At 35.0% G+C, this 15557-nt stretch overlaps 1 protein-coding gene across 1 annotated transcript in view; it reads right to left on the bottom strand.

Annotated features, from left to right (window-relative positions):
- Window positions 1-15557, bottom strand: part of TM9SF3 (transmembrane 9 superfamily member 3) — a 55842-nt gene that overhangs the window by 38060 nt on the left and 2225 nt on the right. Inside the window, exon 2 of the mRNA XM_012654501.1 lies at window positions 8458-8653. Within this exon, the coding sequence (XP_012509955.1) occupies window positions 8458-8653 (196 nt within the window). The remainder of the gene's footprint in view (window positions 1-8457; window positions 8654-15557) is intronic.

The following is a 15557-nucleotide window of genomic DNA, read 5'->3' as shown; positions in this document are numbered from 1 at the left end:
ATTTAAGTTTTCATTTAATATATACAAAAGTTCAAGAACATGATCCTAAACAGAGATAACAATTTCTAGCTATAAGATCTCTAAGATAAACACTCATTTTAACATTCTTAGAAATATAAGTCACTAGGGGCCACAGATTCTACAAAATATCCCAGTGACTATTTATAATTAGAAAGATTAAAAGGCAAACCTCTATCCAGCAGGTGTTGCTGTTTATAAATTACCTGAAAATCCCCTAAAGATGAGTCATTTCCACTCTTGACTGCTTTCAAAAATACTGCTACCATAATTCTGTTCAGATGTTCCTCTAATTTATAAACTTAGTATTTCAAAAATGTGCTTATGTTTCTAACAAAACAAAATCCCAAAATCTGTACTTTAGATGTCAATCAAAAGGATTAAATTACTTTGGTATATAACTAATTACAAAAATAAGAAATCAATCTTAAGAACAAAAAAGAAAGCACAGGTTTAAGTTCTATACTCTCTTTGTACTACAATATTGGTTATTTAGAATCTGAAATGTATTTTTTCCAAAGAAACACTATTAAAATTCTTAAATATTGATCAAATTTCTTGAACATAAATTGTAGCTGAACCAGGAATTTAATGGCTACCTATAATATTGTCTCTGTAAGAAAGAGCAATCTAAGTTACAACTCAAGATACCCAGCAATATGTCTCCCCAACCCTCAACAGAGAGAACAGCTTCATCTTATTATAGATCAGCCCAGGTTGTCCCAAAATGACAACCTCAAAGATGGCAGCAAACACTTAAGTCCCAGGGAAGAAGAACGGGGAAATACTCTAACCCTCAAAGTAGGAAAGTAATCTGTCTCCAAGAACAATGACTCCCACACAGATTTTCTTTCTACCCAGGCCCTTCCAGGCAACAAGGAAGTTGGGTTTTCATAATGGTAAAAACTCAGGCAGAGCAGTGAAACGAGGGAGGGTTAGGAAATGAGATCGCTATAAAGGATTCCTATAGCAGGAGCTAGGAGAACTGGTAGCAAGAAATCCTCTAATGGGGTCTCCACGGAATGTGATAACCAACAAAAGGCAGCAGGCAACTGCAGCTACAGAGGGGACAGGCAGAACCAAAGGAAGGTCTAGGCTTGAGGGTCAACAAACAGCTATAGTGGCTGTGGGAGACCTCACAGCTACCTCTGCAAAGCCACTGAATTCCTTGCTGTCAGAAACATTCATTGATAATGGTCATTAACAATACAGTAGTTTTAAGTACAAAGTTCTGAAATATATGATATGACATTTACCTGTAGAAAATTTTTACAGCTTCCTCACAGTCTGGACTTTAGTTCAACTCTCCTTTTCCCAACTGATCTAGCCCAACACTCTAGCCAAACTCAACTACCTGCAGTTCTCACAAACCTTGTGTTCTCTTGGCCTCTGAGTGTTTTTGCTCATCCTGTTAACTCCACCTCAAATGTCCAGACTCAAATCTCTCCCACCTCCTCACCCTCTCCTCCACAAAATAGTTCCTGATTCCCCACCACCCCATACCTCTCACCTGCCACAGCCTGGCCCTTTCTCTGAGGTTCCATGGCTTTCTTTCCATACATCCCTTATGGCACGAAGGCCTGTACCACTTTCTACCTCATACCAGTACCTTAATGCCTCAAAAACACCCCTATATCTTGAGAGCTTTGTCCATAAATGAGTATACCCTTTTCGTCCCCAGCTATGTCTGCTTCAGTAACTTGCACAGACTAGGCAGTAAATAAACAAAAAAATTCCAACAAATTTTAACAGCATGATTTTCCATTTGTTGGCAAAGAAAATTACCAGCTATATTAGGGTATGCACCTATATAGATGCATCTGTGTATGAATAGTGTATGTGTGTATAGAAGGAGAAAATGCTAATATAAACAAATGAAATTCTAGAGGAGAGTCTCATTGATGTAAAGTCTAGAAAAGAAATGCTGTAGTAAAAGGAAAACCTATCATTATGGCAGGCTGTAAAAAGGATGCTGGTCACATTTTAATGAAATTCCTCTTTCAGGCATGTAGACAAACACAAACATCGTAAATAACTGAAAAGTCTGATTGCCCAGCTGAAATAGCTCTTCTCTCAGGAGGGAGCCACTTTGAAGATAACTAATGTAACGTGTATGAATATGCCAAATCATTATTCAGCATTCTATATAACTGGAAAACAATTTTAAAAATCTGCCACCATCAATCACTGCTTTAAAATTATAATAGCATATAACTTTCTCAGATGGAACGCACACCCATGAATTTTGAAGATGCAATTAAGATTTTACCAACCATTTTTATGGGAGAAAAATAAAACCAAAGTTATAAAGTGGCAAATGTTAACACTGATTTTTCAAACAAAGCAAGGTTAGGTAGATTCTCCAAACTACACACCAATAGTCTGTCATCAATTCCCAATAAAACTCCACACTAATAATGAAATAGGCAGTGAAAGCATTGAGAAAAGAATGTGACATTATTCATGAGTTCTCTAAGAACACATCACACCATACTTTACTTTCTCTTCTGATAACCTTACTAAATTGGAAAATGAGAAATACTCTACCTCAAATGTAGCAGCATTTGGCAGAGTCTCTCATGAAATCAATATAGACAAATTAATAGAGAAATGAGCAGAAAGATGAGTTATAGTCTGACATCCAGTACCTATTAGCTATATGAATAAAAAAGCAAGTCATTTAAACTCTGTGAACCTCAGTACCCTGAACTGTAAAACAGAAATAACATCTATCTCCTTCCCAGAGTTGTTTTAAGGAAAGAAAGTGCCAATATATTCATAGATAGTGTTCTTAACTTTCCCTGGGCCTCACACTCCTTGAGATCCAATGAAAGTGATATCTTTCTTGCACCTCCCACAAAATGCACATTCACATAAAATTAAGTGTACATTTTTGGAGAGTCCATGGATCCCTGAAGCCAGAGCTACTAGCTGAACTCTGTATATCCAGAGCCTACCATAGTGCTGGAATGCAACAGACACTCAATAACTGCTGAATAAATTAAAGGAAAAGAAAGACAGGAAACACTAATATATTTGCAGTTAATTAAACAATTATATAAAGAGTATGGATTAACTGACCACCCTGACTGGCAGTATAAATTGTATAATTTTTTTCTAAATGATTATGTGGTAACATGTCTCAAGAACTGTCTTAAATATGTTTATATCCTTTGATTCAGTAATTCTAAGAATTTATCCTAATAAAAGATTCAGATGGGTTAAAATACTTATGTGCAAGGACAGCCAAATGCACTGTTATTTCAAAAACCAGAAAAAGAAAAGAAGAAAGAAAAGAAGGATGCAAGGTAGGATCAAAATATCTTACACCTGGGAAATGGGGGTAAATTACAGTATCCAAGTTATAGAATACTATGTAGCCACATTTTTAAAAGAATAATTAACTGTATAAGGACAAACTCATAAAATATTAGAAGAAAAAAAGCAGAATAAAAACTATATATAGGCTGGGCACAGAGGGCTCATGCCTGTAGTCCTGGAGTTTTAGGAGGCCAAAGAATCACTTGAGCCTCGAAGTTTGGGGACCAGCTTGGGCAACATATTAAGACCCTCTCTCAACAAAATTTTTTTTTAAAAAAACTATATATAACTTTTTAAATGATTTAGAAAGTGCTTAGAACAGTATCTGGTACATAAGCACTATATAACAGTTAAGTAAACTTAAAAAATTGTGTAACATGAACTCAATTTTTATATAAAATATGGATGAACAGAAGGAAAGAAAGGAGGAAAGATTGAAGAAAATACAACAAAATGTTAGTGGTAATTATATCCAAGTGATTTTTATTTTCTTCTTTATAGTTTTCTGTAGTTCCTAAATTGTGTACACTGAACCTATACCATTGTTAAAATCAGAAAAAAATATATACATATACATTCCTTTGAAAACAAAAAAAGAAGTCAGTCTGAATAAGAACAATGTTATCAATGGTTTGAATAAGAAATTATAAAACGCCCATACTTATCAAATTTGCAGTTAGTACAAGGTGTAAGAAATCACTAATTAAGAACTGACAAATTTCAGATTCAGATCATTTGGCCTGGCTAAAACACTTCGGTTGAAACCAAGAGGACAAAATATTGCATCAATTTCCCAGATTTCCAACTAAACAAGGCAGATTTAACCACAAGTATGTTTCTTTTCCCTCCCGAAGCCCATTAAAATGTCAGTAAAGGAATAAAAAGAATGGAAGTCCACAAAGACAAAAAGAAGACAAGACAGCAGAGAAAAGATTTGAACAAATTTCTGCAAAATGGAAAACAGAGGTAAGATGACAAATGACTAATATAGCAGAGAAAAACACACAGAGGAGGGATACTTATAAAAAGAATGTCACAGAACCGAAGAGACACTCCGGACTTGGAGGCACCACAGACCTCAAAAGGTAGGGGGATAGATGTAGGGGTGAACACATAGGGGAATTAGATAAAAACACGTATATGGAGAGGTTGGATGCCCAAGTCGCCTCCTCCATCCATCATACAGCTAGATAAATACTGTACCCTCATCTTAACCCCTGCAGTAGACGACAGGAAACTTCCTTTCGAGAACTTAATTCAGAGAAGCTCCAGAATCAGGGACAGCAGGAATAGTAGACTCCAGGGACTAAAAATAGGGTGGAGAGATTACCTTAAGTAAAAATCTTCAGGCTGAATGACAGGACCTGCCAACCCCCTGCCCCACTCCCACCGAGCCCTTTCCCCACCCTTTGGCACTCAGGCTTAAATGATCCAGGCAGATATCTAGAGGGAAATATTGTACAGTGAAGATGAGAACAGCCAAGACTGAGAATCACTGAACTGGAAATACATAAGGCTCCAAGCAGCCCTTGCCATTTCTCCTTATCTGTAGTATTCTCAACTTACCAATTCACTCTAGAGAAGAAATCCTTGTAAAATAATTTCATCCCTCTGTTAAGGTGGGATAGTCAAGGAAGAGAAAATTCAAGGGAAGATCAATAAACTAAATGGAAGGAAGGAAACCTCTAGAAGTCATTGATTTTTCAACAATTAACATATTTCGTTAAACTGCAGGAATTCTCAAATGTGGAGGAAAAGGGTGGGCAGGGACCTCCCCTGGTTAAGAATTACTATTCCGGATCATCTAATGATCATAATGAACCAATTATCAAAAGAACAAGTAGGCACAAATGGTCTGGGTACTAAACAATTTATTAAAAGCTTACTATGTCTTAATAGCTAAGGATGCAACAAGTAAGAATGCTGCTATAATAGGCTAGTGCAGCAGCTTGGGGATAAATCAAATTTTATATCAATAAACTAATTTAACATTTCATAATGTCTAACACAAAATCAAGTTGGAACTATAGACCCATACTATGTGCTATTAGTATTCATAACAATTGCCATTTTTTAAATGTAAACTACGTAACAGGAACTTTGAATAACGCTCTATGTGCATTATCTCATTATCTCATGACAACAATTGTATCAAACAGAATTTCCCACACTTCACAGATGAGGAATATGAGATCAATGACCACACAGGTAAGCAGAGGCAGAGATGGGATACATGAAGCCTCTCTGACCCTAAAGTACATGTTCTTTCCACTTTATAATGACAAGGTTCTAAGAGGTACCCTTTAAAATTAGAGGGTAATAAATTAAGGCCTGGTTCAAGAATGCCTAATCTATGTCTGCCCTTCTGTATTTAATGTATTTTCTTTAAACGGTCTCAATATAGGATTTTCATCTAGTGCTAGTATATAATACTATTAGGAACAAAAAAAAAAGTTGTGCATAAAATCTTAAGTGACAGGCATCCTACATTAGACTTAGATTATCATTAGTTTCTTAAAATAGTCTCTTTAGTGATCTTCATTTTACAAAATGATACCAACCCATTTAGCCTGACAATCTATTAGGTTAAAAAAAAGATGTGTGTATGTATATGTAAATATGTATGCACGTATATATGTTTTCTTTTCTGGCCTCACATTTCCAAAATTTTATGTGGACATGCCTTCAGAAGAATCTTTAAAAGTCAAATATTTAAGGGATGAAAGATTAACAATATACAGTAAATATTTCTATAGTTCACATAGAGAATGTTCTAGTTTCCATTACATTATTAGTATGCTATGTTATACCATGGGTAAACCATTTCTGGGCCTCTACCAGAGGGAATTAGATGGCACAATCCTACCTTATAAATGTTATGCTACTATAAGTAACAACCCGGAAGACTTTTCAACACATGGTCAACTTTATCTTTGAATACAGCAAGCAAAGGGCTACAGTAGAGGGGAAAGATAAATCTAATCAGCATTTGCTGTTACATCTGGACCATTTAATTTAGCAGCTTCTTTGGCAGCATACCCATGCTGCAGGTGAAGAGCTGACAAGACCCTGAAGAACCATCAACTCTCAGGCAATAACATCTGGCTAGCTTGGCTTTTTTAATCTAAAAGTGCTTAGCTTAGTCTGAAAAAAAAATAAATAAATGCCACTTTCCTAGCCCATGAAAACCATCTTCCTCTATTTAAATAATCTCTCCATCTAGCCTCTAGGATTTAACAAAAGAAGAGAGTTTAACATTGCTGAATGAGCATGCTTCTTTAGTAAATATGGGTAAGGATTTCAAAAATTGCTGAAATCTGTATACAGTAGCAAAGTAGGACTCAGGAGTTTTACCTAATCTCCCTTGCTGGTTCCTCTTTAATAAACTAGAAATGTGCCAAAATATGGAAAAAGAGAAAGTAGAGGCGGGGCCTGGTGGGAGGTGGTGCTTGGATCTTGGGGGCAGATCTCTCATGAATGGCTTGGTGAGATTCTTGCAGGAGTGAGTGAGTTCTCACTCCTAGTTCCTGCAAGAACTGGTGGTTCAAAAGAGCCCGGTACCTCCTCCTCTCTAGGTTTCTCTCTAGCCACGTCATCTCTGCACACACCAGCTCCCCTTCCTCTTCTACAATGAATGGAAGCAGCCTCAGTCCCTGACCAGAAACAGATGCTGGTGCCATGCTTCTTACATAGCCTGCAAAACCATGTGCCAAATAAATCTCTTCTCTTTATAAATTACCCAGCCTCAGGTATTCCTTTATAGCATCAAAAACAGACAAAGACAATGATTAAACACAGTATCGAGGGTCTCAAAGTTCACACATTCTAGTTTACATTTTCTCCTTATTTGTGATAAAATACTTAAATTACCTAATTAAATTAAAACTCAAGCATCAGGACATGTTTACAATGATCCATAAAATTATAGGCCATGTCACTGTGGTTTAAATTTATAACTTAATTTTATAATTAAGCCCTAAGGAATATAATGGGGGGGGAGAATATAAATATGTACGGTATATCTATTTTCAAAAATAACCAAAAAATCCTAAAAACAAGAATAAAATTTAACAAATCAAAATTAAAGTAAAATTATCTTGTAAGTATATCTCATTAACATCCTTCTCCCCAAAGTACTAAAAATATCAGAAGTTAGTTACTATTCATCTTACACATGGAGACAATAAAGTCAAAACTAAAGTAAACAACTTTACTAAAATCAATACAGTAAAAGAAATGGAATTAAAATTCAAAGCTCCTGATTACAAGATCCATGCTCTCTTCAAAAACCAAGACACCTAATCAAAGATCCTGCAAAAATTCAATTACTCCAACTTCTGCTCACTGTACTAAAAATGCCTATGCACACAGGAAATACACTCTCTGATAAACTTCAAAGAAAAAAACAGAAAGTATAAACACACTCAAAGGCCCTGATAAATACCTGCATAACTGGATAATAAGGGTGCTTTTTCCCCCCAAGTTTAACAAGTCTTTGACTTAAAATTTAAATATCCTACGGGTATTAAGAGGATAAATTAATACAACACTCATAAATACATGATGAGCCAATGGTACAAGTTTGAGGCCTTACACACAATTTTTAAGTATCCACACATCCCATTGCAACCTCGGACCTTCAGAAATTACTTCATTACAAATCTATGAAAGCCTTCCCAGGCCACAAATGTCTAATCACTTGAGGGTCTACTAGAGAATACTTTTCAGAAAGAAATATGTCAGGGAGATATAATTTGATTAACAAGTATTTATTTTATTATTTTATAAATATTCAAAATAAATTTTTGTTAGTTACTAATATACTTCCCTAAATGTGATACACTTAATTTACAGATTAAAACATTTTTTTAGAGTCTAGAGTAGTGGTTCCTCAACCTAGGGTGATCAGCAATATCTGGAGACTTTTTTGGTTTTCACAACTAAAGGATGGTACTGGCATCTCGAGGGTACAGGCCAGGGACTCTGCTAAACATCCTGCAATGTACATGACAGCCCCACACAACAGAATTATCCAGCCCCAGTGTCAAAAGTGCCAAACTTAAGAAACTCCGATCTACAGTCTAACTTGTATTGTAAGGACTATTAAGGTTTACGTACCTTTAAATTTAATATCCAGACCACTAAATTCCAATTCAACTCCTTGAAGGGCTTCTCCCAGAGTCTCATGGTAATGACTGATACTTTTTTTTGAGCCCACACAGAATGGGAGTGAAAAGTACTTATATGTTTCTTGGCGATTATGGTAGGGCCCAACGGTATTCATCCACAAGACAACTTCCTCTTTATCTTGATACTGAAACAAGAAAGACAAATAAGAATGTTTTGTTAAAAAATCTAGTTCAAATTAAGGTAATATTTTGTTACGTGTTCTAAACAAGTGTACTGTCTCCGTTCGGGAAGCTACAAAATAAAATACTGGAAGCTTCCTTTAATCTGATAATTGATGTCCACACCTTAAAAGTGAAACTTTGTGAATTTTTAAATTATATCCTGACTGTGGTCTCAGGTAGATCTCCCTTTTCCAAATTTTGTTTCACAGAAGATAGTGTTTAAACAAAGTCCAATAGCTCATAAGAGTATGTCTATAATTAACATTTATACTACCCGTAATCGTGAACCTAGAACCAACATGATTCACCACAGTAACCTAAACAAGAAGGAGGAAATAAAATCAGTAGTTTATACAGAATCTCATGTTAATCATTAGATACCAAAAAAAAAAAACTAATGTCAAAAAGCACAAATAAAATTTCATCTCCTTTCTAGTCTTTCACACAGCCACTGGTCAAAGCAGTAGAGGGGAAAGAAATGATGAAACAAGAGGAAGAAAAGCCATACTATGAAACCTCCACAAGTCCATTCAAGCCAATATTCTACCTATTATTAGCCTGAAAGGCAAGCATTATTTGCATAACTTTTTGAGTAAATAATTACGGCTCTACACATCAATGAATACTGTATACAGCTAAATCCAGAGTGTGGTCCAATGACTGGATAGTTGACTTTACCTTTCCAAGGTTCAAATAAGGGGATCTGCCAAAGATTTCTATCAATAAGATCTCTACAAGTTTAAAATTTTAATGATTGTATGAAAACTGATTACCTCGGTAATTTTAAAGCTAGTAATTCTAACGAGTAGTATAAATTAAAGACAACATACGATGCATTTAAGTAATAGCATACAAGTTAATTCACTGAACAACTACTTACTAAGTGCCTAGCACATGCCAACCACAGCATGTTATAAACAGTATGTTTATAACTGAGCATACAGCTGAGAACAAGACATGTTCCCTGCTCTACTGGAGTCTAAACAGAAGTATGGACACTGAACAAGTAATAATAATAAGGTAGATTGCTACAGAGCATATATAACAGCAGAAGCTCTCCAACTGGCTCACTATGAAATTCTTCTCTTCAGTCCTCCATCTAAAACTAATTAATAAATAAAAACATTTTCAATCAAAATCTAACATCTTCAAAACCAAACTCACTCTACTCAAATCTACATCCCGCAACTTTGTTTTTCTAATGGCACTACAATTTTCTCAGACATGGAGACTCAAATTCCAAATCTCTGCATTCCAGAGAACCAAAACATTAACTTGTCCACTTTAACCCAAAGCATCTGCCTCTTCCTTTTGATTCACGTCACCACTGTAAGACTTAGACCTAGTCACTTCATCTTCCAATATAATAAATATTTAATAAATGTCTCCTTGTTCATATAAGACATCACCCAGGTCATCAAGGAAATAAACTGTCTCACTTTTTGAACATGTGAGACATGTACCAAGCACAGTGTTAGGTATTAAGGATACAAAGATAAGAAAAATACTGTCCTTCCTGTTAATAATTTCCTAATCCACCGTGGAGCCGAACAAGTAAATGATTAACAAAGAAGAAATAAGTGTTATAATTAAGGTAATAAAGAGCTATTGTAGCAACAATAAAGGAATGATTAATTCTGCCTTGGCAGAGAAGGGTCAGAATGAATACATTTTGAAAATTATAAGCTATTTCAAGTGAGTTCAGAAAAACAACTGTAGATAATCTTCATGTATGAAGTAATGAATCAACGGTCTAAATGTTAATGAATCCATCTATCCCCATTCATTATTATTCTTTTTATTTTGGGGGCTTGACAAATACATGCATGCCACTGCTCTTCCATCCAATGCTCATGGTTACATAGCACTAATCAACTAAGGTACTCCTTTCTGCTAAACATAGAAGCCTAAGAATTCTTCTCAAAACAGTGCTCTGAACCAACTACTACCAACTGACCAGAGATGGCATTAGAATTAAGACTTGTTCACCAAGGCAAAATACTCTGCATAGTACAATGTACACAGCAGGTATTTAATAAATATGATGGGGAAACACTGAAGAAATTCTGAAATGTAAAGTTCATTGGCAACTTAGTAAAAGAAGTTGGAAGGATGGGCACTGACTGATTAGTACACTGCAATAGTACCTTTTTAGAGAAATAAGAAAGGGAAGGCAACAAAATGCATCCGTTTATAATAAGATTAGAATGTTGAACAACCTATTAATGAGGACCTTCCATTAATCCTGCTAAGTTGAAGAAATTTTATAAATGTAATTCGTGAAAATAAACACAAAGACAATTTTTCTATAAATCCCAATACACTTATTCCTTTAAAAATGGAGAAAAATTTGAACATAAATACTTCCTAATACATTGAGTACCACACAAAAAAACCCAGAAACTTTTCCTTGGGGCCATGGTGTTTTATTACAAAAATAAAATAAAAACTTTGAGTGTAATTTAAAGGTAAAAACATAGAAAAATGAAATGTATTGATTTTTAGTCATTTAAACCACATTTTTAGAATTGTCAAATATTAACTGTAACAATAAGAACATCAACAAGATTTTATATATACTTCACGCAGCCGAAACTAGTGAGTTAAATACAATTCTCATGCCAGTTAATGTGTTAAAATAGGTATCCATTTATTTTACAAAAACTGAAACATAAGAACTAAAATAATTTAAGGGCCACAGTATATGTTAAACTACACATTCTGAAGTCACTCATTTTAAATATTCATGAAACCTTAATAGGGCTGGTGCAGTTGTGATGATGTGATGCAAGCACTAAAAATTTATACCGCTTCATAGTCTAAGATTTTTTCTGGGAAGAGGACTGAGATAGTAATTAGAAATACACACACACAGAGGTTAGGGTGAATATTAAGGCAAAAATAATGCCCTTTTTCCCTTATATTGCTCTCTATCATGCAGACCACGCTTAATTACAATGAACTTAAAATGTTTACTTTCCATCACAGTCCTTGATTGTCCCTGAGAATAAATGCTGCCGAGACAAGGACAAAAGTTCATGCTCAAGAGAGAAAATGTATTTTAAAATATCTTGAAATCAGAAAATACCAACGGGCTTCACAAAACTTCTTAAGGAGAAAAAAACCCTTTCCTTTCCTTTCTCTAAGGCTGCTCACAAAGTCTGTGAGCCTCCCAGCCTGTGGAAAGACTGCCAGGTCCAGAAGAAGGGGGCGGGAGGGAGTCAAGGAAGCACAGCAGTGAATCAGGGGATCCCTGAGCATGGCAATAATTCCATCGGAGGCCTCCCTGGGAAGCGGCCAATTGAAAGGCCAATTCAGGCTACCTGTGTTCTTCACCTATTCATGCTCCAGTTCTCAGAAGAATTTCACTGTTACATTCAATTTATGAGCTGTTCACTCTGGCCAAAATGGTTTATGACATTGTCTTCCTTTCTTTTTTTGCTCCACCTTGTTTGTCATTCCCCCGAATTTATAATGCCCTCCTTTCTTCCACTTAGCCAAATTCTACTAATCCTTCAGAAATGTTCAAATCCTCCTTTCTCAAATCCTCAGGTAAAACCATCTTTTGTAATAATAACATCATTAGCTAACACTTAATAAGTACAAGCCATGAGCTAGGCATAGTTCTAAGGTCTTTACATAAACATTAATCCTCTCAAAACTCTATAAAATAGGTCCTATTATTTTTCCCATTTTACAGACTTAAAAAAAAAAGCCAAAACAAAACTAAAAGAGATGCTAGTTAAATAATTTGTCCAAGATAATAAAACTAATCAGTATCAAGTTTAGGACTATACTTTTGCTAATCCCTAGTCAGCTTCATTCACTAAAAAGAAAAAACTGAAACAAGGAAATATGAAAAAAACGTGTAGTTGTACCAAACAACTAAAGACAGTACTAAATACCGAACAACTTTACCATTTCAGCCTTTAATCTGTCCTAAAGGAAAAAACCTTCCTAAGAAGCTACTTACACAATAATCTTAAAAGGAATGACCTTTATTGGCAAGAAGTCACCAATGTTGGGCCCCTCTTATTTAAATACTCTGTTATTGCTGGGAGGGAGGGGGCACCAAAGTTTTCCTTCTTGACAGAGGTCATGAATTAATTTTTTTCAGGAGGAACACTTTAGGAGATAATGTTGCTAATGTGCTCATGTAAATATGAATCAGAAGTTATGTCTGATAGGCAAAGGACTGAGGGCTCTGAATAAGCCCCAAATTCTACCTTTCATTTTCCTGAGAAGGGAAAAAAAATGTTTATTTTAAAATACATATCAAAGAAAGAAAAATCCATCTCTGAAAGTGTTTCAGAAATCATAATTTCAAGGAATTTTAATTATTTATTTAAAATACACATCAGAATTCTAAGACAAATAAATTAGAAGAGTATTTTTAATAGTCTCTTAGATAACTGTTCTCTCTCAAATAGCTTTGTACCTAAATAAATTTTTAGTCTATCATTGAGTACAGCCAAAAATAGGACAAGAAATTTTGGCATTTCCTGAAAACTAGATCTATATTAGAGCACTCACTAATTCACTTGTAGTAAACAGCTTATTCTCTTTATAAGTCTTCAAATAAGAGTTACTATACTCCTAACAGAGACAAAGATGAAAGGCTGCCATTTGCCAAAGTAAAGCAAACAAAACATTTCTGAAATCATTCAGTGGCACAGTACAAAATGTTTATGGTAGAGACTGAGTAGGTTATACTAGGCACAGAATGGGTCCTTCCAACATTGGAAATCCCAAGACTACCAGAAGTACAATAAGCCACAAAGACACGGGATTTTAACCTAGATAGGGCCCCTAAATCACAACAGGCATCTATCTCCAAAACTATGCATGTTAAAGGAACAGCAGTCTGGGTTTGCTCACTGTGCTTTAAGCAATAGGAATTCATGCATCCAACACTGCACATCCTTGACCCTTAATTACTCAAGTCACTCAACAAGCACTGATTAAATACCACATGTGCCATGCACAGTGCTTCAGTATGTAATAGCCAAAAAAAAAAGTCTTTGTGATCTTATTGAGGAAACAGAACACAAAAAATTCAAGGCTACAGCGCAAACTATCAAATGCTCTACGATTTCTGTGTCCCTGATTATTAGTTTTTTGGTGCTGACATCTTTACATATTATTACTATGGAAATTATACACAATACAGATAGAAAAAGGAAGGATTAGGGATCAAGAAGCTCATATTATTTCTGTGGCCTTGGGCCAGTCACTGGGCTTCTATGGGCCATTAGGAAAATGAGAGTTTTGGATTAAATGATCTCAAGTGATTCCAGTTCTAAAATTCTATGATTCTCAATTTGAAATAGTTTTTAATGGAGTCCTTTGGAATCTTAGGAGTCATGGTAATCTCACTCTAGATGCTTCCATGTGCTCTGAGTTTCACAAAACCAAATAAGCATAAACCATACCCTACACACCTTTCACTCATTCTAAAGAGGTCTTTTCATGACCTTTCAATCACTTAAGAGTCTTTCTTTAATTTTAATTTCAAACAATGTCATGTGATCCACATGATCCAAGTTTTAAAATTTAAAAGGAACACATCTTTATATAGTCTAGATATGTATATATGAATATACATACTCTATAAGTCAACAGCACATTCCCTTTTCATCATTCTTCAGAGAATATTAAAGAACTTTGTGTTAATATAAATGAGCACATAAAAATCACCTTATGGATCATATGGCCAGCTGAATCCTAATTCAATGGGTATAGTGAGAGAAAATAGGGGCTTTGTGGAATGGCATAAAGTAGCTGTCTCGTCTTAGGACCAGCTACATAATTTGTGGGGCCCAGTACAAAATAAAAATGCAGGACCCCTTGTTCAAAAATTTAAAATCTCAAGATGGTGACAGCAGATCATTAAAACAAGCACAGGCCTGTGTGACTGGCATGCCCATGAATTCAACCCTATCCCTCTTTAATGCTAAACCAAATATCTCCTCAGTTAACAATCCATTATGGAGCTAGACTCACCCAAACATTTCTTTAAGCACTTAAAAATCCATATAGAGAACTACTCAATTTAATTCTAAAGTCTTAATTTAATTTTTAAGTCTTATTTTTAGGATAAAGGGCCTTACAGCATATCTTGGCTCCAAGTATAGAAGACGATAAACACAGAATGCCCAGGCTCAAATCCCACCTCTGCCCTTACTGGCTGTGTGGCCTCATGCAAGTAACTTAACCTCTCTGGCCTCAGTTTCCTTATCTATAAAAAGGTCACAATATCAACCACCTCATAGGTTATTAATATGTTTAAAATATGAGTTAATATTTGTAAAGACCTTAGAGTATTGCCTAGCATACATTGCTACAAAAGCCATATTAGTTATTATTTTTATATGGAAACAATATTCACAGGAAGTTAATCTAAAGAGAAAGCTTTAGCTTCTGAAAGCTGTTCTTTAATAATTCAATTCCACAAGTACTTATTAAAATCTACTCAGCAATCTTCCAGTGTCTCCTCTTCCTTCGGTATCATTCTCTCTTCACTAGCTACTTCTGCCTTTTTGACAGGGAAAAAACTTACTTGACTATAGCCCTTCCAGTACTGTTATCTGACTAAGGTGAAGAAGGCCTAGTTTTCAAGAAATATTTTCAATAAACCTAGACAAAGTAAATGATTTTGGCTAATAGCAAAAAATAATATGCATGACACTTACTTGAATTTTATACATATATTTTAATGCTATTCTTCCTATCACTTTTTGGGTTTCTTTTTTTTTTTTTTTTTGCTTTTTAAGTAATAGATATTTAATAAGCAACTAAGTGAGAACAGTTCAATGTAGACATGAAATGACATAGATTCTAAATTTTTCTTTTCCAGCAACCATCTCA

Source organism: Propithecus coquereli, unplaced genomic scaffold (genome assembly GCF_000956105.1).
Source record: "Propithecus coquereli isolate 6110/MARCELLA unplaced genomic scaffold, Pcoq_1.0 Scaffold440, whole genome shotgun sequence".
NCBI classification, from domain to species: domain Eukaryota; kingdom Metazoa; phylum Chordata; class Mammalia; order Primates; family Indriidae; genus Propithecus; species Propithecus coquereli.
Note: the sequence above shows the minus strand (reverse complement) of the source record. Positions and strands in the feature narration are given on the sequence as shown.